The sequence below is a fragment of the Hypanus sabinus genome, unplaced genomic scaffold (assembly GCF_030144855.1).
Source record: "Hypanus sabinus isolate sHypSab1 unplaced genomic scaffold, sHypSab1.hap1 scaffold_100, whole genome shotgun sequence".
NCBI classification, from domain to species: domain Eukaryota; kingdom Metazoa; phylum Chordata; class Chondrichthyes; order Myliobatiformes; family Dasyatidae; genus Hypanus; species Hypanus sabinus.
In genome coordinates, this window is record NW_026779051.1 from 483,240 (window position 1) to 508,167 (window position 24,928).

Below are 24,928 nucleotides of genomic sequence, written 5' to 3' on the forward strand. Positions count from 1 at the left end.
GTGCTTCAGATCTGTAACAAATTTCCTGGTGGGGAAAAAAAAATCTAATATTCTCTGTATTCGATAACATTCATAACATTTAGTGCCTGACTTAAGACGCCTACCTTGCCTGGATTGGATAAGAACTGGCTATCGTCTGTCAATAATTGCGATACCCTGAGCCTCATTGCGTTTCACTACAGCCGACACAGACATATCCAGGTTGTGTTCTGTCTGGGTTTATTAGCTTCCTACTGCTTTACAATGATCATACTCACCCGCACCGAAATATAGTGAAGATGTGTCTTAAGGTTCGTTCCATTAAATTCCTATGAATACAGTATGTAAAACGATATCACATCTTTCCTCTTGGATATTGTGTCTCGTGTAATTAAAGGATGTGCATATTGTAGTTTGGATGGAAATGCTGGGATGGCGATTCATTGTTAAGTGGCTCCCGGACTCAATTGTATCCAGGAAGTCGTTCTGTGCTGGGAAAAGAAATCCAGAGGAAAGACAACACACATTCTTCCGTGTTGCGACCTGCAGCTGTGTATGGATTTAAAGGTCAGAAATGACTTCTCCCTTCAGGCTCTGCATAGATCTGCTATCACTGCCATGTGTCCTCCAGTTACCAGCAATAAAACCATTGAGTCAACGAACCAGGTGGGCAAATAGGCTGGAAGGAGGCAAATGGAATTACATTCAGATAAGAGGAAACTGTTGTACATTTTGGAGGACGTATATATATTGTTTTAGGGCAACTAAGACTGCGGTGAAATGGATGGATCAAGGAATACAGATCGATAATTTATAGAACTTATCATCACAGGTAGACAAGGTCGTAAAAAAGCTTTTGGCACATTGATTTCCATACGTCATTATGTTGCGTATAGGAGCTGCGATGTTATGTTGACGTTGAATAAGACGTTTATGAGGCCTGATTAGGAGTATTTTGTGCGCTTTTGGTCACCTATCAAAAGGAAATACAGCAACAAGATGGAAGAGTGCATAGCAGCGTTACAGGGATGTTGCTGGCTCTTGAGAACCTGAGATATAAGGAAAGGATAAATAGTTTAGGGATGTATTGATTCAATAACAAGAGATTGATGCGTGATTTGAGAGAGATTACAAATTTTTAGACGGTGTAGATCGGTTAAATGCAAGCAGACTATTTTAACTGAGGTTCGGTAAGACTATTGGTTAAGGGTGTAAGGTGAAATGTTTCAAAGGAATGTTAGGGTTTTTTTCTTCACAGAGCGTCGTGAGAGCCGAACAAGCTGACAGAGTAAGTGGTGAGTGAAAGAGAAAGATTTCAACTGCTACGAACCCCGTAACTGGGTCACTTACCAGCAAAGATGGAAACGTCCGTTGAAATCTGATGATACTATTTTCAACAGTATTTATTAGTAAAAATACACAAAAATAATATCTATGTAAATATACAGATAATATACGTCGTCAATAATAAATCTAAAAGTGCGGGCATAATAATAATCAGTAAGAAATAAGCTCTATCGTTGTCTAGGGGTAAATGAATCGACCGGTAGAAATATAGAGTTCGCTGCAGTTCCACAAGCTGCCGTCGTTTGGTTGTCGCTGTGTTGCACTTTGTTGGAGAGAGAGAGAAGTAGGAATATAATGGGAACAGTTACCGCTCCGGGTTTTTCCAACCTTTATGATTTCGATCCGTCAAGTGTCTTTTTGTCGTGGCCGTTCAATTGTGACCTCTTCTTTAGATAAACCGTTCTTCCGTGGTGAGCCCGCCACCCTGGCAAGGGAGGAGGCAAACGAGCCCTCACTGGCTGTCGCTATTAAACGCTATCGTGGGATCTCTAGTCTTTCTCCTGGTGCGTCTAAAGGGTTTTTTTTTCCGAGACCCTCTTTTATCCTCACTTACAGACCACTCTGGTTGTCCCCTGAGGAGTTTGAATGAATAGTACAGTACTCAATACACAATTCCGTCTCCAAGAGACAATAGCCGTTATCAGTGGTTCCGTTTCGCTGAGGTCAGGACACATTCCAAACCTTGTGTATTCTGGACGTCTCTCTCTTATTTCCTGGGTCCCAGACCAGAATTAATAGCGATCTTGCGATTCTCAAAAAGGAGAGGGCGACTTTGTACCGTTCTGCCCCTCAGAGTTGCTTCACATTCATAACACAACATTCAAATGTAATTTGGATAGGTACATAGGTGGGAGGGGAGTGCAAGGCTATGGTTCAGGTACAAGTCGAAGGGACTAGGCCGAATAGTTCAGCATGAGTACACGGACCGAAGAGACTGCTTCTGTTATTGAACTCTCTAGATCTTTGCGAATTTTTTTCACTGGGCTCCAGCAATTAAGCACAATGTGGGATAAGATCTCACCTCTTCGCGGATTTATACTTATTTGAAGTTATCGACTTTATTGATTGAGTTTCGCAGCAGAATTTCCCCTTTCCTTTGGTGAATCCTGCAACTGTAAAATCTGTCTTCGTGACGACCGCCAATGACAAGTATTCCTTAGTTTCTAACTCTTGGTTTACATTGCAAATTTAGACTCCTCTAATTACAGCGCGTTTCACGAGCGATCGTATAACCACGATATGCTGAAAAAAAGACTTTCCACTAATTTCTCCCACGACAGTCAGTGAACTCCCTTAACCACCACATATTCTTGCTAATTTCATACTGAACAATGTATTTCACGAATGAGAGCAAACTTGCCAATGAAACAAGTATTATTTCACCGTCATTCGTGAAGATTAACAAGTACGAGGCAATTCGTTTTGTTGCTCTTCTCGAACGTCAGTGTGATCACTGGCGTAGTTTCGTTCTTCAAAATGAAACGTGACTTCAACAGACAGTATACAGTACTATCAGAGCAACAGACAGTATAAAGTACTATCAGAACAGGTAGAGGCGCATCGCTGATCACAATGCTTATTCAGAGGTATCATTAGCCACCCAGATAACGTCACTGCAGATCTACTCCCTCAATGACGTAAATGATGTTATAAATGCATTTTATTTTCAGGCCCATGAACATCGGCACAGATTATGGCTTTGCTTATTTACAACTTCCCCTGACTGAACAACCACTGTCGTTGCAAAGCCATTCACATCTCGGAGACAACAGTAAGGTCCATATATAAAGTCGTCATATAGAACAAAAGTCAAGTAAAAAATGGGACCGAACCATCACTGATCACAGACTGTGACTGAATATCTGAGCACAATCATTACATGGATAATATACGTGATTCTGAATGTCAGCTCCCCAATCGGCACAGTTAATTACTGATTATCTAGCAAGTTCCAAAAGAGCACCATCGAAAGCACAATACCAAGTGCTTCTACAGCCAGTTTAACTAAGCATTTGCCGGGAAAACGAGTCGTCTTTGGGGTACTGCAAGTCTGAGCATTTGTTGATGCTTTGCTGCCGATGCATCTTTGCTAGTGGAAGGGGGGGGGGTGTCTGGTCGTTGCTCTGTTGCAGCTTCTGCGTGGGAGGGGGGAGTTAGGGGGATCTTTGACGCTCCAACATTTAATTTTCATTCATTCTTTTGGGCATTCTACTCTATACGTGGATGTCTGTGAAGAAACAAATATCAGGATGTATATTGTATACATTTCTCTGTCTTTAAATGTCCCTATTGACACCTTTTGATTTTTAAACAGTCCTTTTCTATCCATATCTATGAGGAATGCTGTGAAATTATCCCAATTTTATTTTTTTCATTTCAGATTGTGCAATTTAAAAGAATGGTTGGAGACAATTTATTAACTTTTTCAATGCCAGTGTGTAGTTTCCGGCCAGCAGTATCCTTGTGCTCGATTCCCAAGTATCGCTAAACCAGGTAATAAAATCAGTAACATTCCACCCACACCCAACTTCTTTTGCTGACATCTAGCCACTTCTCCAAAATCACTGTGTTACCCGGCTCTTGCGAGAATGGCAGCTTTTGTTCTGTTCAGCCATTCATTCATTCTGTCAGTAGGACTCCAATCGCCATTCCCTCGATCCCCGTTGGAGGGGTCCAGTCCCCTTGTGTTTCCTGTGGCGCAGAGGGAAATCCTCTTCTACTCCTGACCAGGAACTTCCATAGGCTTCCTTAATCAATACCTGGACAATGGATTAAAAAATGACATGTCTTGAACAACCAGTCTGAGCTGTTCACCGGTCCCTCCTCGGCTTGGCCCCGAATGATCTCATCAGATTTCCGTTTCTTGACCTGGTCTGCGAATCTGGTTCTACACTATCAGTCCCTGGATTGTGCTGTTCCGAACCCAGCTTCCCCAATGGAACCGCTGGTTCCCTCGGTTTTTGCTTTTGCTACAGCTGCTGTTGCCTGTAACTATGCCAGAAAACCACAACAACAACTTGTTTTATTTCCATGTCACATGGAACTTCTAGATATTGGGAAGGGGTGATATGCAAGTTCATAGTCGGGTGTCTGAAGCTGACGGATCCGACGGTATTCCCCTTTTTTCAGGTTTAACCTTTGCAGTCTGGTGACGATTGGCCATCTCTCCATCTTTTCCCGTTTGTTATAACACCACATCATATACTCTCAACCAGTTAGGATCTCCATTAACAACTTCTGCGCAGTCTTGCCTCTCTTTAACACGAGTAGTAAAATGCCTTCTCGACGAATATCCTTTCAGCCATTCACTCACAAACATCTTGCTTCGAATTTAGAACCGGAAAAGAATCCTGGCCTTTTTAAACGCTCCCATGTCCTTCCTATAGTGACGCACCCAGCATTGAGCACAATACTCCAAGTGGGGTGTGCCTAGGGTATATATAGCTGTAATATTCCCTTTTGGCTATTAATCTTAATCCCACGATTGATGAATGCCAATAAACCGTATGCCTTCATAACCAAAGAGTCAACCTGCGTAGCAGATCTTAGTATCCAATGGACTTGGATACTAAGATCCCTCTGATCGACCACACTGCCAAGAGTCTTACTATTAATACTCTATTCTGCCAACGTATTTGACCTACAAAAATGAACTACCTCTGATTTTCTGGGCTGAACTCCATCTGCCACTTCTCAGCCCAGTTTTGTATCCTATCGATGCCCCACGTTAACCTCCAACAGACATTCACACTGTCCACAACATCCCAAATATTGTGTCATCAGCAAATTTATTAATCCACCCCTCCACTTCCACTTCAAGATCATTTATAAAAATCTCAAAGAGTAGGGGTCCCAGAACAAATTCCTGAGGCACACCACTGGCCACCGGCTTCCATGCAGAATATGAACCATCTACAGTCACACTTTGCCTTCAGTGGTCAAGCCAGTTCTGGATCCACAAAGCAATGTCCCCTTGGATCCCATGCCTCCTTACATTCTTAATAAGCCTTTCAAGGGGTACCTTATGAAATGCCTTGCCAAAATCCATATACTCCACACCTACTGTTCTACCTTCATCAAAGTGTTTAGGAACTTCCTCAAAACCTCAATCAGGCTCCTAATGTACGACCTGCCATTACCAAACTGTTCCGAATCGTATTATGCCTCTCCAAATGTTCATAAATCCTTCCTCTTAGGATCTTCTATATCAAATTACCAAGCACTGAAGAAGGACTCACTGGTCTATAATTTCCTGGGCTATCCCTACTCCCTTTGTTGAATAAGAGAACAATATCCGCAACCCTCCAAGCCTCCGGAACCTCTCCCGTCCTCATTTATGATGCAAAGATTATCGCCAGAGATTCAGCAATCTCTTCCCTCACTTCCCACAGTAGCCTGGTGTACATGCCGTCCGGTCCTGGTGGCTTTTCCAACTTGATGCTTTCCAAAAGCTCCAGCGCATGCTTTTCTTTAATATCAGCATACTCAAGCTTTTCAAGTATGTTGCAAGTAGTCCCTACAATCGCCAAGATCCGTTTCCGTAGTGAATACTGAAGCAGAGTATTCATTACATACCTCTGCTATCTCCTCGGGTATCCATGCACATTTTTCCACTGTCACAGTCGATTGATCGTATTGTCTCACGGCTTATCCTCTTGCTCTTCACATACTTTTAGAATTCCTTGGGGTTTCCCTTAATCCTGTCCGCCAAGGCCTTCTACTGGCCCCTTCTGGCTCTCCTAATTTCATTCTTAAGCTCCTTCTTGCTGGTCTTACGATCTGCTATATCTCTTTCATTACCTAGTTTTTTGAACTCTTCTTCTTGACTGGATTTACATCAGCTTTTGTACAACACGGTTCATGTTCCATGTCTCATTGGAACGTATCTACGCAGAACCCCACGCAAATATCACCTGAACATTTCCTCCACGTTTCTTCCATACATTTCTGCGAGAAAAGTTGTATCCAATTTATGCTTCCAAGTTCTTGCCTGATAGCCTCATATTTTCCCTTCCTCCAATCAAACGTCTCCCTAACGTGTTTGTTCCTATCCCTCTCCAATGCTATGGTAAATGAGATAGAATTGTAATCAGTATCTCCAAAATGCTCTCCCACAGAGAGACCTGACACCTGACTAGGTTGTTTTCTCAATGCCAGACCAAGTATAGCCTCTCCTCCTGTAGACTTGTCTACATATTGTGTCAATAAACCTTCCTGAACACACCGAACAATCACCACCCCATCTAAACCCTTTTCTCTAGGGAGATGCTAATCAATATTTGGGGAATGTATTAAGATCTCCCACCACAACAACCCTGCTATGATTAAATCTTTCTAGAATCTGTCACCCTATCTGCTCCTTGATGTCCTTATTGCTATTGGGTGCTCTATAAACACACCCAGTAAAGTTATTTACTCCTTCCTTTTCCTAACTGCCACCCAGAGAGACTCCGTAGATAACCCCTCCATGACTTCCTCCTTTCCGGCAGCATGACAATATCTCTGATCAAAGTGCCAAGTCCCACCTCTTTTGCCTCCCTCCCTGTCCTCTCTGAAACATCTAAGGTGTTGCACCTGATGCCTCTGTACCATCCAAGTCTCCCTAATGGCCACAACATCATAGCTCTAAGTGCTGATCCTCGTTCTGAGCTCATCCACTTTATTCAAAATACTCCTCGCATTTGAATAGACACCTCTCAAGCCATATAACAGTTAGATATATACTTCGCCTAGTACTGGATTTGCTGCACTATGTTATTCATCCCAATGCACAGAAAATCATCCTCTTGGCATCTATTTTGCACTGTCCTCCCTCCCTTCCCCCCACATCTATCTCTCTCTCCCCCTCTCTGTATATATCTCCCCCATACCCCAATCTATACAGTGACTGGTGTCTAGTCCTGTGCACTGACTCGAGGGGGTGGAGGTGGTCGGGCAGTGTCTCACAGTCCTCGCTCAATGGATATCAGTACGCTGGCCTGCGTCTCACAATCTCTCTGACTCAGGGTATATCGGCATAGACCCAGCGTTTCTTTGCCCTTCTCGCTGACGGGATACTGACCAGCATCTTTCATTCCCACTGTCTCAGGTGTATATACGTACACTGACCAGTATCTTTCAGTCTCACTGTCTCAGGACTATATAAATGAACTGACCAGTGTCTCTCACGGGCATATTTATACTCTGACCGGTAAGTCTCAGTTAACTCTCAGCAGTATATCCATACACTGGCCTGTGTCTCTCTGCTGCACACGCTGAGGGGGATGTCTGTATACAGGCCAGTGTCTTTGAGCCCCACTCTCTCATTGACTGGTATCTCTCAGTACCATTCATTCAGAGCATATCGATACTCTGAACGGTATCTCTCAGTCTCACTCTCTCAGAGGTATATCTATAAACTGCGCTGTTTCTGTCAGCCCCACACTGTCAGGGTGTGCTCAATGGGTTGAAGGGTTTTACTGGTGAACCACTGTGCCAAATCCACTACGTTTTGTAGGATTTTCTGTTTAAATGCATTGCTGTTTCCATCGCAAGCTGTGATGCAGTCAGTCAATACAGTCTCTACTACACCATGACAAATGGAGGCATTGATGGTGTCCTTCGGGAATCACTTCCAGCTGGAATGATTCCTGTGGACTGGAAATTGCACGTCATTCCACTGCTTAAGAAAGGAACTAGCCAAAATTAGTAAATTATAGGCCAATTAGTCTTCATTCATCGTTACGAAAATGTTGGAGGATGAGGTGTTGGGATAGATGATAAAAGTGGCCAAAGTCTGCAGAGGTTCCTTAAGGGAAATCATAGCTCACATATCTATTGCAGTTTTCCGAGGGAACAACAACCACTATCAACAAAGGAGAGTCAGTGGATATTGTTTATTGTTTTTTTCATAAGACATTGGACAAGGTGCTGCACACGAGGTTGCTTAATGAGATAAGGGCTGCCAGTATTACTGGAAAGATACTACCATGGAGAGCTTTATAATACTCTAGTGAGTCTGTAATTAACTCTGGTGGCCCCATCAGGGGAAAGACATCGGTGTTTTGCAGTGGACGAAGGCGACGCTAACCAGGGTGCTGCCTAGATTAGAGGGCATGCGCTATTATGATAGTTTGGAAACACTGGAATTGTTTTCTCTGGATCGTGACAGGCTATACGCATATCTGCTAGAGTTTCCTAAGATTATGAGAGACATGGATATAATGGACAGGCAGTATTTTCCCCATGGTTGAAACATCAAATAGCAGAGGGCATATGTTAAAGATGAGATGGAGATAATTCCAAAGGACATGTGAGGTGCACAGACTTCTTACACAGACTGCGGGTGTGTGGACTACGTTGCCTGGATGGTGATCGAGGCAGATTCCTTGGGAACTTTAAAGGTATGTTAAGATCAGCACGGTTACGGTGCGGGGGAAGGTTTAAGTGGGATGATTTATTTTTACAGAGAGAGTCATGTGTCTGGGAGAACTGCGGTTGCTGGTGATTGAGACAGATACTTTCAGGACTTTTAAGACGCTATCAGATAGTCAAAAAGATGGCAGAAAATGCAGGATTTTTGGCTCTGTTGTGGTTAAAGGTTGGACAGTGTTTGGGGCCGGGCAGTGTACGTAAGGAGAATGCGTGGGGGTGGAAGGAGAGAAGGCGCCAGAGTGAGAACGATGTAAGAGTGGAGGGGGATGGACCAATGAAATGTGGGGGTGAGGGGCAGGAGCTGGAAAAGTACGGGATCAGCATTGGGGTGTGGGGGGTACTAGGTCCTGGATACTAGACCTCCCTGAGCCTGGAGGTGAGACACTGCCCTGGAGTGAAGCTCTGGACCACTACCGCGGTGCATGGTGTTTGCCAGGCAGCAGGAACCTCAGATCAAGTCTAACACCGAGACTGGAAGTTATAGCGATTTATTGATTTCATTATGACATATGTAAATTCAACAACGCGTAACCTACAAATTTGCGAGAATAAATAAGCTGTTCCAAATTCACTCAGAGTCACACACAAATAACTGACTGGTGACAATGAGTGACAGATTGAATAATCAGTCCCGTTTCTCACCATCACTCCGGATTGGGGAAACGCTGATTATAAAATCACATTTCAGGGCTGTGTCCGAGATCACTGCAGTTCCAGGGTTGCTACAAAGGTACAGTATTTATCCATTTAACGTCATCATATTGGCCAGATTGCTGAATGTACTTCCCTCAGCAAAGTGAGCAAAAGTATTCTCTCCTAGAATAATCCCACCCCGGGTCACTGGTGTCCCAGATTGAGACCCACCACTGGTCTCCTTCAGTCTTTGTAACTCCACAAGTACTCACTTAAATGAGCACTAAGACTGGGACATCCAGCAAACAGCGCCAGTCACCGGTCAGAAAGGGGAATTACATGACTGTGGAAACACTTCTGACGTCTACGAGCACTTGGTTGGAAACGAGATCCATTAGAACCATTGGGAATTAAAACTGGAGCATTGTCATTAAAGGAGACGGCCAGGAATCGAACAAAATATACCCATCCCTTGGGTGCAAATGTTTACAGCAACACTGTCAGTCCAGGTCTGAGTTTCTCCAGAGACCTCAGTTCCGTCTCCCCAGTCTCACTGAAGTGATTTCTCCACAGCCTGAAAAGGATGGAAGAATAAAGAGGAAATAAACAACTGATACAACAGTGACTGTAACAGCGGACTGGGGTTAAAATTTCAACAACGCTGACAAGCAAATATCACCGGTAAACCTATGGATCCGCTGATATTTTATCACACTGAGCATTAACAGGAACACTCACTCGATACAGGCCAGACTCGGGACTGCCAGTATGAGGTGATGAAGAGTGGGGATAGATCGGTCCGTGAGTGCGTTTGATCTCAGGGCCAGCTCTGTCAGTGAATGGTTTGTACTGAGAGCATAGACGAGATCTTCGGCACCAGAATCTGTGAGACCAACCTTCCAAAGCCTGCAGATGAGAGAGAGAGAGGGTGAACAGACACCAAGACACAGGAGAGAATACAAAACCCCACTGTTTATCTGTAACTCAATTATTATCACATTAATGTCAAATGTCAGCGACCCAGTGACTGTAAACACAAGCTCCTACAGTCTGGTACTTACCACAGTTTCTTTATTTTACACTCCGGGTTACTCAGAGCCGCAGACACCAGTTTCACTCCTGAATCTCCCAGTATATTACCACTCAGGTTCAGCTCCGTTAGTGTTTGGTTTGCGCTGAGAGCGGAGGCGAGATCCTCAGCACCAGCATCTGTGAGTCCGACATCGTTCAGTCTGGGGATGAGAGACAGAGGGTGAAGGACACACAGACAGAGACATCAGTAATTCCCAGTGTTTATCAGTAAAATGATTACTGATGAGCTTGATTTTTAATATGTTTAATTTCTGACACCCAGAGACTGTAAACACAGTCTTACAATCTGTTACTTACCGCAGTTTCTGTATTTTACACTTAGGGTTCTCCAATGCCGCAGACACCAGTGTCACTCCTGAATCTCCCAGGATATTTCCCCCAAGTCTAAACACAAAGATACAAACTAATGAACAAAGTGATTGTAGCCGTGGGTATAAGATAATATCTCTCATTCCGATATTTCAGGAAACATGAAACCCTTCTGTAAATCACTGATTTAATGTCACTACAGAATGTCAGTAATTTAGTGTCAGTGTGAAGGTAATTTCTCATAATCTGTCTCCTTCTCCAACAGTTAGTATAGTGTTCCTGATGTAGAATGACAGAAGGGTCAGGGTTGAATGGTGAGAGAACGTTCCTCTGAGAGGAGGCATTATGGATGGGAAAATCTCCATGTGATGTGCACACAGAGACCCCACCACAGGAAAAGTGGTGGGAAAAATTATCCCCTCAGGAGGAAGGCGAATGAGGAAGAGGGCTTCCCATAGGGGGATAGGGAATGAGGAGGTGACTCCAAGAGGATGAAGGGGGATGGGGAAGAGATTTCCATAGGATGAAGGGAGTAGGAGTGGAAGAGTGATTCCACACAGCAGGAATGGACCCAAGGGAAGAGAGATCCAGAGGAGAAAGTGGCATGAGGTAGAGAGATCCCTATTGGAGGAAGGGGGATGAGCAAGAGAGAACACCACAGTGGAAGGGAGATGGGAAAATGATCCCCACAGGAGGAAGCAGTTGGAGAATAGGGATACTACTGGAGGTAGGGGGTGGAGAAGAGAGATTCAAAAGAAAAAAGGGGGAGAGGAAATTGAGATCCCACCGGAGGCAGAGGAATCGAGAAGAGAGTTTCCACGGGGTAATGGGGATGGGGAACAGAAATATCACAAGGGGAGGAGGACAGGGAAGAGAGAAGAGAACTCACAACAGGAAGGGAATGAGGAAGAGAGATCCACTACAGGGGAAAGGGGGTGAGCAATGAAGATCCTACAGGTGGAAGATGTAGAAGGGAGAATCCTCAACAGCAAGGGGGATAGGTGTTACACTCACAAGTCAAAGGGGGTAGGGAAGAGAGATCCCCACGGGGAAATGGGGAGGGGTAGAGAGAGAACCGACAGAAGAATGGAGAAAAAACGAATGCACAGGAGGAATGGAGCTGGTACAGAGAGGTCCAACAGTGGGAATGGAAGTGGTGAACAGAGATCCCACAGGAATATAGTGATGAGAAAAGATGTTCCCACAAAAGGAGGTAATGCGGACATAGATCCATGGGAGAAGTTGATCTAAACTGAGGTCCAAAATCGGGAGAGATGCTGCCCACATGGTGACTTGGTATCAGGGATTGAGAAAAGTCACACAGGTGGAGTGATGGAAATAGTCACATACAGGGAAGGACAGGGGAGGGCAATCTCACAGCAGCATTTTTAAACCTCTCACTGGGAGAGTCAACTGACCCTCTCTTGTCTCTCAACGGGAAGAGGATGTGAAGTTCCTACACACCTCCTGCTGACAGTGTCGGTTGTTCATGATTTGATGGTCTCCAAATCCCATCAGAAAGAACCACAGATCCCTCCTGTCCTTGGGGAATTACTGACCAGTCCACTGGCCATTTGGCATAAATTTTCACAATCTGATTTACTCAGATTTTACTCAATTTCCTTCACTTTGAAACAGCACAATGGAACAGTTTAACATTTCAGAGTGAGAGAGAGATCTGGTTACCTCAACTCCTGGCACTTGTGCAGCCCCGGTCCCAGTCGCTGTATACCTTCAAACTGAATGCGGCAGTTCCAAAAATCGAGCTGTTTTATTGTATCACAGAGTCCGATGACATGAGACAGGACTGTGCAGTCAATCGGGGTTAGTAGCATTTCACAGAATGAAAGTTTTTCCACAGTTCCCAGTGTATCCTGGGCCAGTTCACGATTCTGAGATTCAAACAGGTAATGCAATGTGTTCAAGAGGTTCCTTGTATCATCTTCACCAGCAGAGTTATGTATCTGGTGCTTAACCTTGTCCTTCACCCACTCAATCACTCCGCAGATTGTTTGATGATGGAATGGACCAAGAAACTCCTCCAGGACCTGAGCTGTCATTGAGGAAGAGAGACCAGCAACAAAACGTAGAAATACCTCAAATCGCCCATCTGTGGTGTTGTGGGCTCCAGTGAGGAATTTCAGGATATTTCCTGGATGTATATTCAGAAATTGTGTGAGTGCAGCTACAAATTCTTGGATGGTGAGGTGCGGGAATGTGTATACCACACACCAGGCAGAATCCTCACTTTCCATCAGGAACCCAGACAGGAACTGGGAAGGGTGTAGAACGTAGTTGATCAAATCACCATCTGTAAACACAATCTTCTTCTCAAACACTCCTCTGAAGGCCATCTGACCAACCCTGAGTAACACATCACGGGGGTTTTCGATCTCTCGGCCGTGGTTTTTCAGGATGTTGTAAATATAGTAGGAGTACAGTTGGGTGATGGTCTTGGGAATTTGCTGTGGTTCCCTGACTCTTTGTGCGAAGAAGGGGCCTAATGCCAGAGCGAGGATCCAGCAGTAGGAGGGGTTGTAGCTCATGGTGTACAGGATCTCGTTCTCCTTCACGTGTTTGAAAACATCTGCTGCCACCGTCTCATCTTCAAAATGCTTGATGAAATATTCCTTGCGTTCTTCACGAGAAAATCCCAGGATTTCAGCCCAGACACTGATCTCTGCTTTTTTCAGTAAATGGAGCACAGTGGGGCGGGTTGTCAGCAGCACTGAACACCCTGGGAGCAGATTGTGCTGGATTAAACTGTACACTATATCAGACACCTCACACCGGAAGTCAGTATCTGTGCATGCCAACTGAGGTCTAGTGTCCCTCTGACTCTTGGAAAAATCGATTCTGTGTTTGAATTCATCCAAACCATCAAATATAAAGAGCAATCGCTTAGGTCGTTTCCAGACCTCTCTTAGAGAATTCCCAAAGTAAGGATACTGATGCAGAATCAGTTCCTTCAAGCTAATTCTGCAGGCAATGGAGTTTAAATCCCGGAATCTGAAACTAAAGACAAACTGGAATTGTTGGTATATTTTCCCCGTGGCCCAGTCATAAACAACCTTTTGTACCATTGTTGTTTTCCCGATCCCCGGGACCCCAGCCACTGCTGCTGAACTCCCAGATTTGGATTTACTTCGGGAAAAACTGACATCAAACAGCTGATCAGTCCGTATTCTCTCCAACTCTCCACGGAGATCTTTCTCTCTGCACTCTTCGTGTTCTGTGCCTCTTGCCCGCAGTTCATGTTCCACCAGTCTCCGATCACGAATGGTAGAAATGACCGTGAGCTCAGCGTATCTATCAACCAGCTGGAAAACGTTCTCCTTTTCCCTCATCAGGATCGTGTTCACTCTCAGTGTCTCAGTTTGTGCCCGCAGAGTCTCCTTGTGTTTATGTTGAACATCTTCCATGGGGACAGAGAAAGTAAGCAAAATGTTAAATCTTGCAACCGACAAAGAACTTTAGAACTGCATTTCAATATTCAACGTTTGAGGTTACATGAAATAACTTAATACTTACATGGATATCAGGAAAAAAAAGTAAAAACCTGCTGATAAACACCGGAAATGACAACGATGAATGTCCTGAAAATGTCCAATTCTCATTTGCTGATACTAATTACTGTGAAGGTGAATGTTCCCCTGATATCCCATTGCAATCCTGACTGCACTTATGTGGATGTTTTCCATTCCAACATTTCATCACTATTAAACCATTGTTTACATCATTAGCGGATGAAGTTAATGATATCCTGGTGCGGACATATGGAGAGCAGGATACTGCATTTTGGCAAAGTTACACAGTGTGGATTCACGGGTGTCCACAGCTCGTGCATCAAATCAGGCACAATGTATATGTGAAATAATCAAGTTGGGCAGCATCTGTGTAAAGAATCACAGAGGAGTGTAGGGTCGATAACCCAACGGAATGACAAGCAAGGAAATTAATAGTTTTCAGTTGCAGGGTTGGAGGAGGGGGATGCAATATGAACGGAAATCTCCGTGAACGGGACAGACCACGAGTGAGCCACTGATGTACAATAGTGGGATAGGGTGGTGATTCCTTGGTAACAGCTACAACTCAGTCTGGCATTGGGTGTGTGGAGCGCCCAATTATTGAAAACAATTAATTATTAATGTCACATATACAGCGGTACAATAGAAAACATTTTACAGGCTGTCCATATCGATCATTTCATCACATACCGTAGGTACATTGAGGCCGTACATGGAAAATCAGAACAGCATAGTTCAAGGAAGCAGTGTTGCAGTTGTCAAGAAAATGCAGTACAGGCAGACAATGAGGTGCAAGGCCAAAAGATAATTAACAGGCCAGCCTTTTGTCTAAAACTACGCTCCTAAACTGTATGCTGACATTTGTTACGATTAAACATCAGATCAAAACAATTTTCTGTTGAACTTTGTACAGTATGTAACTAACATCATTTTCTCTTTTATTGTCTTAGTTTTATTTTTAACGATAATAATGCTTGAACTACACCATCTGTACGAAAAGTGCTTTAGCAATAAGTTAGTATTATACTTTCTCAGGTCAAGCTGATTAACCCCTTGGTCTGGACATCGCCAAACACAGACATTTCTATCTAATTTGTTGGGGATTTCCAGACTATTCTAGTGCTGTTCAGTACTGTTGTTTTCTGCGGATTTACATATGTAGGCCTAATTGTTTTACACTATTGAGCACATCTATTGGAACAATTTTTCAAACCCTGTTCTCGTCCTGCAGTCTTTCAATTCCTTCTTTTAACTCAGCTTATTTCTACTGCTTTCCACGAACTGATTTCTCTATGTTATGTGTGTGGTGTTCTTGTTATGAATTGCAAATGATTGCGTGGAGTGCTCAATCCCGTTTTCGCTGATAAAAATATATAATGAAAAGCCAACTCACTGCCTATTTGTCTCTTATACCTTTTACTCCTTTTCTCCTGGATGGTGTTAATCTAAATGGGTTCATATGTACATGTTTTTTTAATTGTCATTTACTTTCTTATTTTTCTTCTTAATATTACCAGATTGGTTTCAATCCAAGATATTATGCTAAAAGAACATGTAATTATGAGTGTTTGGTGCCATTGTTATACTTCTACCTTTTACTGTCGAGCTGCTTGGCAGATTTTCCTAAGCTTTGAAGTAAATTCTGTTGAATGTTTTCCCTTCTTCTGTGCTTGCTGATACCTCAAATACTTAGATGCTTCAGATTAATCCATCAGTTGTGTGTTGTATCCTGCTGCTTTTGAATTCTACTTGATGCACGTCACATGTGTTTTGAAAGGTTTTATCTATTTAGTGTTCTTGTTTTTTTTTTTATCCTGGCTCATTGTTCTGGATTGTCCTTTCAGTAATAATTCTCCGTGTATTGACAGCTTGTCGTGGTGGGGAACCTTCCGTGGCCCTGTGATCCCGAGAGCGATGACATCTGGAACTATGGTGCTGGTAGTGTCACCCATAGCGGTAAGGCCGAGAATGTTGTTCCTGAAAAAGAACAATCCAAACAAAATCTCAACAGTGGAACAGGCAGACAATGTTACTTCCAATTCAACGGCTGTGAAGTCAGACAAAGGCTGCAACAAATCCATCAGCTCCAGTCGTCCATGCCTTTGGAATTAGTCGGTTGATTTGTGAAATATTGTGTGCATGTTGGAGTGCAACATCAAGTACACATTAAACAAATACACGAACGGGCTTCTTCCCTCTGTGAGCTACTTCTTCAAAATGAAGAACATCACCTTCTAACTCGATGGATAGCCATGATGATCTGTAATAATGAATCCGCCGTAATGTAATTTGACTCTGAAAGCTGGATCAAGTATGTATTTATAATAAGGTACGCTGTCTACTAGGAGTGTATATATTGAAGCAAGAATTTAACATCTTTTCTTTTTGTATTTTAGATATTTCTTTGTGTTAATTTCCTGTTTTGACAAAAGGATCCTCCCTGTTTCTGGAAAGAGGTCTTTAACTCTGAACCAGACATTCAATGTTTCCTTGTCGTCATCTATTCAAATCAGATCGTGAGGATGTCTTCCGTGGAGGGTCTTGATCTTCTATCCTTTAAAGTTTAATGTTTCTTTATTATATTTTGCTCGGTTGTGTTTTCGCAAGTTTAGGGATGTGTCATATTTGCAAGGAGTGTTGAATCCAATTTTGGTTGATGAAAATATATCCCTTGAAGTTTTATCTGACATTTGTGTAGTACTTGGTGTCTGTTATCCCTCTTCCACCTTCCGTCCTAGGTAATGCAATGTTCAAAATACATATATTATCAAAGTATGTGTAAGTGATAGAACATTGACGTTCATCTCCTTTCAGGCACCGATAGAACAAAGAAACCCAAAATAAGCCATTGAAAAGCATATCTTCAAACACCTAATGTGCGAAGGAAACAAATCATGCAAACCAACGTTGTTCAGAACAAAAATCCATCAAAGAAAGTCGGTCCACTTATCCCCAGTTCCGTGCAGAGCAGAGCGAACTTTGGGGAGCTGTGAGCTGAACTGCCTAACTGTCTCAGATCCCGACACTTTTGAACTTTTCCATTCTTACTGGTTGCTGAAAATGACATTCAAACATCAGATTCAGTTGCGTTGATACGCTCTAGGCCGCTGTCTTATATCATCCTGTAGATATCTTCTCAAATTCGGCCTGGTGCTCAGATCATTGAACAAACCTCAAGATCTGTAATTTCGATACGCTGCGTGGCCTGGACCAGGTCTGTCCAATTCACCTGGCGCCCAAATATCATCCATACACAGGGATCTGTCGCTTCAATACACTCAGGGACCTGTATCCCGTCTCCTCGATTCGGCTGGCGCTCTGGTCCCTTAAGTCTGGGTAATCTCCTCGGTTCTGCCGCATCAAATTGCCTCCTAGTCCAAAGGGAAGCTATAGGCTTTCACTTAACCATTCAATGCGTCCGAGTGTGCATAGTGTTTTCTAAAACTTGTTATTTCGATTCTTTTACTCTCTCTGGAAAAACTTCCAAATTGGTAAATGGCCAAGGTGTGATGACAAAAGAATATACCATTATAGGTACAGCAAAAGAGTTTATTGCCTTTGTTTTTTTTTTAACTATTGAGCTCTGGCAGTTTGCTTGAGCCGTGAAGTAAATTCTGATGGAAGATTTCCCTTTATTGCAGAATGTTCTAATCTATTTGCTTGTTACTATCCAATATACTTGTATGTTTCACATTCCTCAACTGGTTGTATTGTTGCTGTCCCTGATCATTGAGCGAGTACTTCCTCCCTGATGGTTGCAATGAGAATCGGACATACTCCGTGTGAAGGGGTACTTTACTGCTGGATGCCGCCTCTTTTTGGCCTCGCTCCTGGAAGATGTCTTGGATACCAGGGAGGCAAGTGCTCATGATAGAGTTAACTGCCTTTACAAATTTCAGCAGCTTATTTTGGTCCTTTGCAGTGTCACACACCTTTCGACTCAGTTACAGACAATGATACAACGTCCGAATGATCTCCACGGCACACATTTAGACATTTGCTAATGTATTATGTGACATATTACATCTCCTGAAACCCCTCGTGAAATATCACCGCTGCTATGTCTTCTTTGAGGTGTTAGGCCTAGTATCAATCCTCAGAAATGTTGACACCCTGGAACTTGAAATTGTTCAAGCACTCCACTTCCTCTCCCCCAATGAGGACAGGTGTGTGCTCGTCTTACCCCCCTGAAGCCAACAAGCAATCCTTTGAGCTTACTGGCAAAAGTAAGACAAAATTCTTTCTGCGGCACCACTCAACTGGCTGAAATATCTCACTCCTATATGCCTTCTTGTCACCATCTGACAGTCTGACAATAGTTGAGTCGTCAGCAACAATATAGATGGCATTTGAGCTGTGCCACGTCTCACATTCCTTGGTTTAGAGAGAGTAGATAAGTGGGATAACACAGATCCTTGAGGTGTGATATACTTGATTATCAACAAAGTGGAGATGTTATTTCCAATCGGTACAGACTGCGATTCTCCAGCTCGGAAGTAGAGGAGCCATTTGTGTTGGGAGGTACGGAGGCCCAGGTTTTGAAGCGTTTGATCATAGCTGCGGAATGACGGTGTTAAACTGCAGTTGACATTAATATTCGTATTGTCCAACTGATCGAAGGCCGCGTGAAGAGCCAATGAGATCACATCCAATGTACACCAATGTTGGCGATAGGCGAATTGCAGTGGGTCCAGGCCCTTGCTGAGACAGAAATGAATTCAAGTTATAACCGATCTCTGATAGGTCTTCATCACCGTAGATGTGAGTGCTACTGGACGATAGTCATTACGGGACCTCACCTTGCTCTTCTCGGACACTGGTACGCTTGGAAGCAGGTGGGATTGTACGTCTGCAGCAATGAGAGGTTGAAAATCTCTTCAAACAGCTCATTGGCGCATATTTCCAGAGCCCTACCAGGTACAGCTTCAGGGCGTGTCACCTGACGAGGGTTCACCCTCTGACATCGGCCTACAAGACAGATCACAAGGATCAATGGGTGCTGCAGAGATTCTCAAAGCAGTAGTTCTATTCTCCCTGTCAAAGCGTGCAGCAAAAATGGTGAGCGTCACTGGGAGTAAAGCATCATTGTAAGTAATTGTGTTAGGTTTCGGGTAGTTGTAAGCATTGTCCTGCAAACACTGCTAGAGCTGATGTGTACCAATTCCCCCTCCAGCTTCGATCTGAGTTGTTCTTTTCCTCTTGAGATAACCCTCCGTAAGTCGTATCTGGCTTTCTTGACATGAAAGCCACAGATCTAGTCCTCGGCTGATTTGAATCTCCTGGATCATCCGTGGCTTTTGATTTGGGTATGTACGGTATGGTCTCGTAGGCACATAGTCATCCACACAGGTTTTAATGAAATCAGTGACAAGTGTGTTGCACTCATCCAAACCCGAAGATGAATCCTTGAATACGGCCCTGTCCACGTACTCAAAGCAGAACTGTAAGCGCTCCTGTGCTTCCAGTGTCCATACCTTCTTGTTTCTCACTACCACTCCAGTGGTCTTTATTCTCTGCCTATACTCAGGGATTACAGGTACCGCTGTGTGATCAACCTTTCCAAAGTGCCAGCGTGGGATGGCACAGTAAGCGCTCTTGATAGTAGTATAACTGTGCTCCACTGTCTTGGTTCCTTTGATTCCACAGGTATATGTTGGTGACAATTGTTTAAAGTTTTTTTTTTACAAGCTGGTTTGCTTAAAATCACCCAAAACGATGGGGAATGCAACAGATTGTGCTGTTGACATGATCCTGATTTGGGATATACATCTGTAACAAGATGATGGCTGCAAACATCCGCAGATAAAATGGACGACGCTTGATTTTGAGATGTTCCAGGTTGGCGGAGCACGACTGGGGTAGAACCTTCACGTCTTTGCACCACAGGAACTTCATAATGATGCGTTACAAACAATACTTGTGAAATTCCTACAACATCTGATGAAGCATTTGTGTACTACAAGTACCCTATTTATTAACAAACAACAATAAGGAAGCCATTATGTATTTTTGCTGATTCGGACAATATTTTAATGGGTCATTTGTGATTTCTTCTTTAGGTCTTTTTTCTTTATGTTTTACCTTATTATAATATTTATTTTTATCGTGAGACCGTCTTAACCAAGTGGGTCAACATTCAATAGTATTATAAATACAGATGCTGTATTTAAACTGTAACACTGTCCTAGATTCTGATGGCACGTACATTCAGGCTTTGCATCTTCTGCACAATGGGAGATGGAGCAAAGAGAATGTTTGAGGTGGAAGACGGAAAAGCAGCAAGGCTTTGTGCAGGACAAGTACTGTCTTACTAACTTCAGGAGGTCATTTGGCAAAATCCAACATGGGAGCCTCATACAGAAATTAACATGCTTATAAACAGTGGTGAATTGGCATTTAGGATACATAATTGTCTTCCCCATAGAAGACAGATGGTAATGAGTCTTATTCTGGCTAGAGTTCTTTGTTCTTTAAGGATCCACACAGGGATCTCCCTGTGGACGGAGGCACAGTGGTACTGCTTTGGCTCTATCAGGCTTCGGTGAGATCAGGCAGAGGCGAGCTTTGAACGGGGAATAACTGCGCAAGCGCGGGAAAGTCGGGGAAGCTCAGCGGGGAAATCTACAAAGCGAGCAGAGGCTGAATGCGAGCTTCACTCCAGGTGAGGTAAGGCCGGGTAAACTCGTTTAATTAATCTAATTAGCTTGGTAGGTAATGGAGGCAGCAGTTAGGGCAGTTGAGTGCTCCGTTTGCAGTATGTGGGAAGTCAGGGCAAGCTCTGTTGTCCCTGATAACTACATCTGCAAAAGGTGCATCGATCTGCAGCTCCTGACATACCGTGTTAGGGAACTGGAGCTGGAGCTGCATGAACTTCGGATCATTCGGTAGGCAGAGCAGAAATAGACAGGAGTGACAGGGAGATAGGCACCCCTAGGAGTCAGCTTACAGGTGGTTGGGTGACTATCAGGAGAGGGAAGGGGAATAGACAGGAAGAGCAGAGCACCCCTGTGGCCGTTCTCATCAACAATAAGTAAACCGTTTTGGATACTGTTGGTGGGGACGACCTACCTGGGACAAGATGCAGTGGTTGCGTCTCTGGCACCGAGACTGGACCCTCAGCTCAGAAGGGAATGAGGGAAAGGAAGAGAGCAGTAGTGTTAGGGGATTGGATAGTTAGAGGGAAAAATAGAAGGTTCTGTGGGAGAGATCAAGAATCCCGGATGGTCTGTTAGCTCCCTGGTGCTAGATTCCGCGATATCTCGGAACGAGTTCTCTGTATTCTCAAGAGGGAGGGTGAGCAGCTGGATATTGTGGTCCATGCAGGGACCAACGATGTGAGTAGGAAGAGTGAGGAGGTCCTGAAGTGTGAATTTAGGGAGCTAAGTTCCAAGGTAAGGGACAGGAATTCCAGGATAGCAATCTCAGTGCCACATGACACGTGCAGGTGGGTTTCTAAATAGTAAGATAGTGCAGATTAACAGATGGGTGAAGACATGGTGCAGGGGGGAGGCCTTCAGATTTATAGATAATTCGCCGTTTTCCAGGGAAGACGGGAGCTGTTCCGTTGGGACGGTTTACATCTGAAATGGAGGCGGAGAAATAGTCTTGCAGGTAGGTTTTCTAGAGAGGTTCCAGTAGATTTAAAATTTTACGAGGGGGGAGGGGAACCAGAGTATAGGAACAGATGTATGGGAGAAGGTAGAAAAAGAAGACAGTAAATTTCTTTGTACTGTTAGAGATAAACAGAGAAGAAGAGGTGGAGAATTTCTTGAATACATTTATTTTAATGCTAGGTGCATTGTACAAAAGGTGGATGAGCTTAGAACATAGATTGATACCTGGAAATATGATGTTGCAGCTATTAGTGAAACATGGTTGCTGGATTGGTGTGATTGGCAACTAAGTATTCCTGGATTTCATTGCTTCAGGTGTGATAGAATCGGAGGGACAAGCGGGGGAGGTGTTGCGTTGCTTGTCAGAGAAAATATTACAGCGGTGCTCTGGCAGGATAGAGGAGAGGGCTCATCTAGGGAGACTATAAGGGTGGATTTGAGGAATGGGAAAGGTGTAGCAACATTTATAGGGGTGTATTATAGACCACCTAATAGGGAGCGAGAATTGGAGGAGCAAATTTGCAAGCAGATAGCAGATATGTATAGTAAGCATAGGGTTGTGATTGTGGGAGATTTTAATTTTCCACACACAGATTGGGAAGCCTAATGGTGGTGTGCCTGAGGGATCTGTACTGCGTCCCATGTTGTTTGGCATATACATTAATGATATGGATGATGGTGTGGTAAATTGGCTTAGTAAGTATGCAGCTGATACTAAGGTAGGAGCCGTTGTGGATAATGAAGTAGGTTTTCAAAGCTTGCAGAGAAATTTAGGCCAGTTAGAAGAGCGGGCTGAATGATGGCAGATAAAGTTTAATGCTGGTAAGTGTGAGGTGTTACATTTTGGTAGGAATAATCCAAATATGACATACATGGTAAATGGTACGGTATTGAAGAATGCAGTAGAACAGAGTGATCTAGGAATAATAGTGCATACTTCCCTGAAGGTGGAATCTCGTGTGGATAGGGTGGTGAAGGAAGTTTTCGGTATGCTGGCCTTTCTAAATCAAAGCAATGAGTATAGGGGTTGTGATGTAATGTTAAAATTGATTAAGGCATTGGGAAGGTGAATTTGGAGTATTGTGTACAGTTCTGGTCACCGAATTATAGGAAAGATGTCAACAAAATAGAGAGAGTACAGAGAAGATTTACTAGAATGTTACCTGGGTTTCAGCACCTAAGTTAAAGGGAAAGGTTGAACAGGTTAGGTATTTATTCTTTGGAGAGTAGAAAGTTGAGGGGGGACTTTGATAGAAGTATTTACAATTATGAGGAGGATTGATAGAGTTGATGTGGATAGGCTTTTTCCATTGAGAGTAGGGGAGATTTAAACAAGAGTACAAGAGTTGAGAGTTAGGGGGGGAAAGTTTGAGGGTAACACGAGTGGGAATTTCTTTACTCAGAGCGTGGCAGCTGTGTGGAACGAGCTTCCAGTAGAAGTGGCAGAAGCAGGTTAGTTATTGTCATTTAAAGTAAGATTGGATAGGTTTATGGACAGGAAAGGAATGGAGGGTTGTGGGCTGAGTGCGTGTCAGTGGGACTAGGTGAGAGTAAGCATTCAGCACGGACTAGAAGGGCCGAGATTGCCTGATTCCGTGTTGTAATTTTTTTATATATATACAAACATTTTTTTTCATCAGTGACCCGAAATGAAAAATAGATGGGAAGATCAGTAAGTTTGTAGATGATACAAAGAATGGTGGTATAGTGGAAAAGACCAGCAAAGGAAATAGAGGAATATCGATTGGTTGGAAACATAGGTGTAACAAAGACATCTGATGATTAATCCATCTAAACATTAAGTGCTGCAACTTCAAAAGTAAACAGACAGAGCATTGCTAAATGTTAACGAGCAGAGAGATCTTGGGGTTCAACCTCATAGTTGCCCGAAAATGGATTCAAGAACTGATAGGATGGTAAGGAAGGTATGTTGCTTGCTCGCCTTTATTAGTTCAGATCTGAACTGGGAAGTAATGCTGCAGATGTTACAAAATTCATTTTATACTAGAACTCGCCATCCAAAGTAAAGCCTTTGTGGACAAGTTTGTAGATTAGTCCGTAAAATTACTTAGGCAAATTTGAAGAATAGCCAGAGAAGTGGATGATTCAATACAGCGTAAGAAAGTGTATGATTCTTCTCTTGGGTAAAAGAATAAAGGTGAATACTATTTTCTAAATAGGAACAAAATTCAGAAATGAAACATGACTAAGTGGCCCCCCATGAAGGATTTCCTAAATGCTGATTTGCAGATTGAGTCAGTAGTAAGTAAAGCATTTGCAATTTTAGCATTCGTTTCGATAGTATGGCACAGCTGTAATGCTGAGGATTTATCAGGCATTGGGTAAACCATATTGGGAGTACTTTGTGCAGGTTTGTGCTCAATTTGTAAGAATAGATGTGCTAGCATTGGAGAGGTACTTCAAGAGAATGATCCTGGGAATGAAAATGTTAATGTATGCAGAGCATTCTACTGCTGCAGTTTGGAAGAAAAAGGGATGCCCCATTGAATGCTTTTGAATATTGGAGGTCGATATATAGTGTACGTAGAGAAAATGTTTCCTGTCGGAGAGGATACAGGGAGCACAGCCTCAGAATAGAAGTATGTCCACATTGAACAGAGGCGAAGGAAAATTTATTTCACCAGTGAGTGGTGAACCTGTGAAATTATAGCCATAGACGGCAGTGGGGGACAAGTCATTGGGGCTAGTTTGCAGATTAAAGATAAAGGCATTAAGATTTTTTTTATTAAGTGCAATCGAGAACAATAGCCAGATCAGAAATGCTGATCAGGTCAACTAGATCTCAAAGAGAACTCTGATAGGCCAATCAGTTGGTGCACTGCTGCTGAGCGATATAACACACAAAAAAAAAAATCATGCGTACATTTAGGAAACATTCAAGAATAGTAGAAATACTGGAGTCATGATGATGATGATGAAGTCTGCTGGAGAGAGACACTTATAAACATACTGTCCTCCAATATTCAAAGCGATTGAAGAATAAGGTTGCAGGGT

At 43.3% G+C, this 24,928-nt stretch overlaps 1 protein-coding gene and 1 long non-coding RNA gene across 8 annotated transcripts in view; both read right to left on the reverse strand.

The window, feature by feature from the left end:
- Nucleotides 1–1,356: 1,356 nt before the first annotated feature.
- On the reverse strand, nt 1,357–4,690 carry LOC132386092 (uncharacterized). Its single transcript, XR_009509403.1, has 2 exons — nt 3,900–4,690; nt 1,357–3,553 (listed from the first exon to the last, which is right to left on the reverse strand). It is a non-coding gene; the product is annotated as an uncharacterized LOC132386092 (long non-coding RNA).
- A 4,521-nt stretch (nt 4,691–9,211) lies between these two features.
- Nucleotides 9,212–24,928, reverse strand: part of LOC132386090 (NACHT, LRR and PYD domains-containing protein 3-like) — a 46,686-nt gene continuing 30,969 nt past the window's right edge. For all 7 annotated transcript variants that reach the window (XM_059958390.1, XM_059958389.1, XM_059958386.1 and 4 more), the window contains 5 exons: nt 12,460–14,188; nt 10,762–10,848; nt 10,434–10,604; nt 10,111–10,278; nt 9,212–9,946 (listed from right to left, as the gene is read on the reverse strand). In XM_059958390.1, coding sequence (XP_059814373.1) covers nt 9,859–9,946; nt 10,111–10,278; nt 10,434–10,604; nt 10,762–10,848; nt 12,460–14,188 — 2,243 coding nt within the window. In that variant the 3' untranslated portion in view covers nt 9,212–9,858. The remainder of the gene's footprint in view (nt 9,947–10,110; nt 10,279–10,433; nt 10,605–10,761; nt 10,849–12,459; nt 14,189–24,928) is intronic.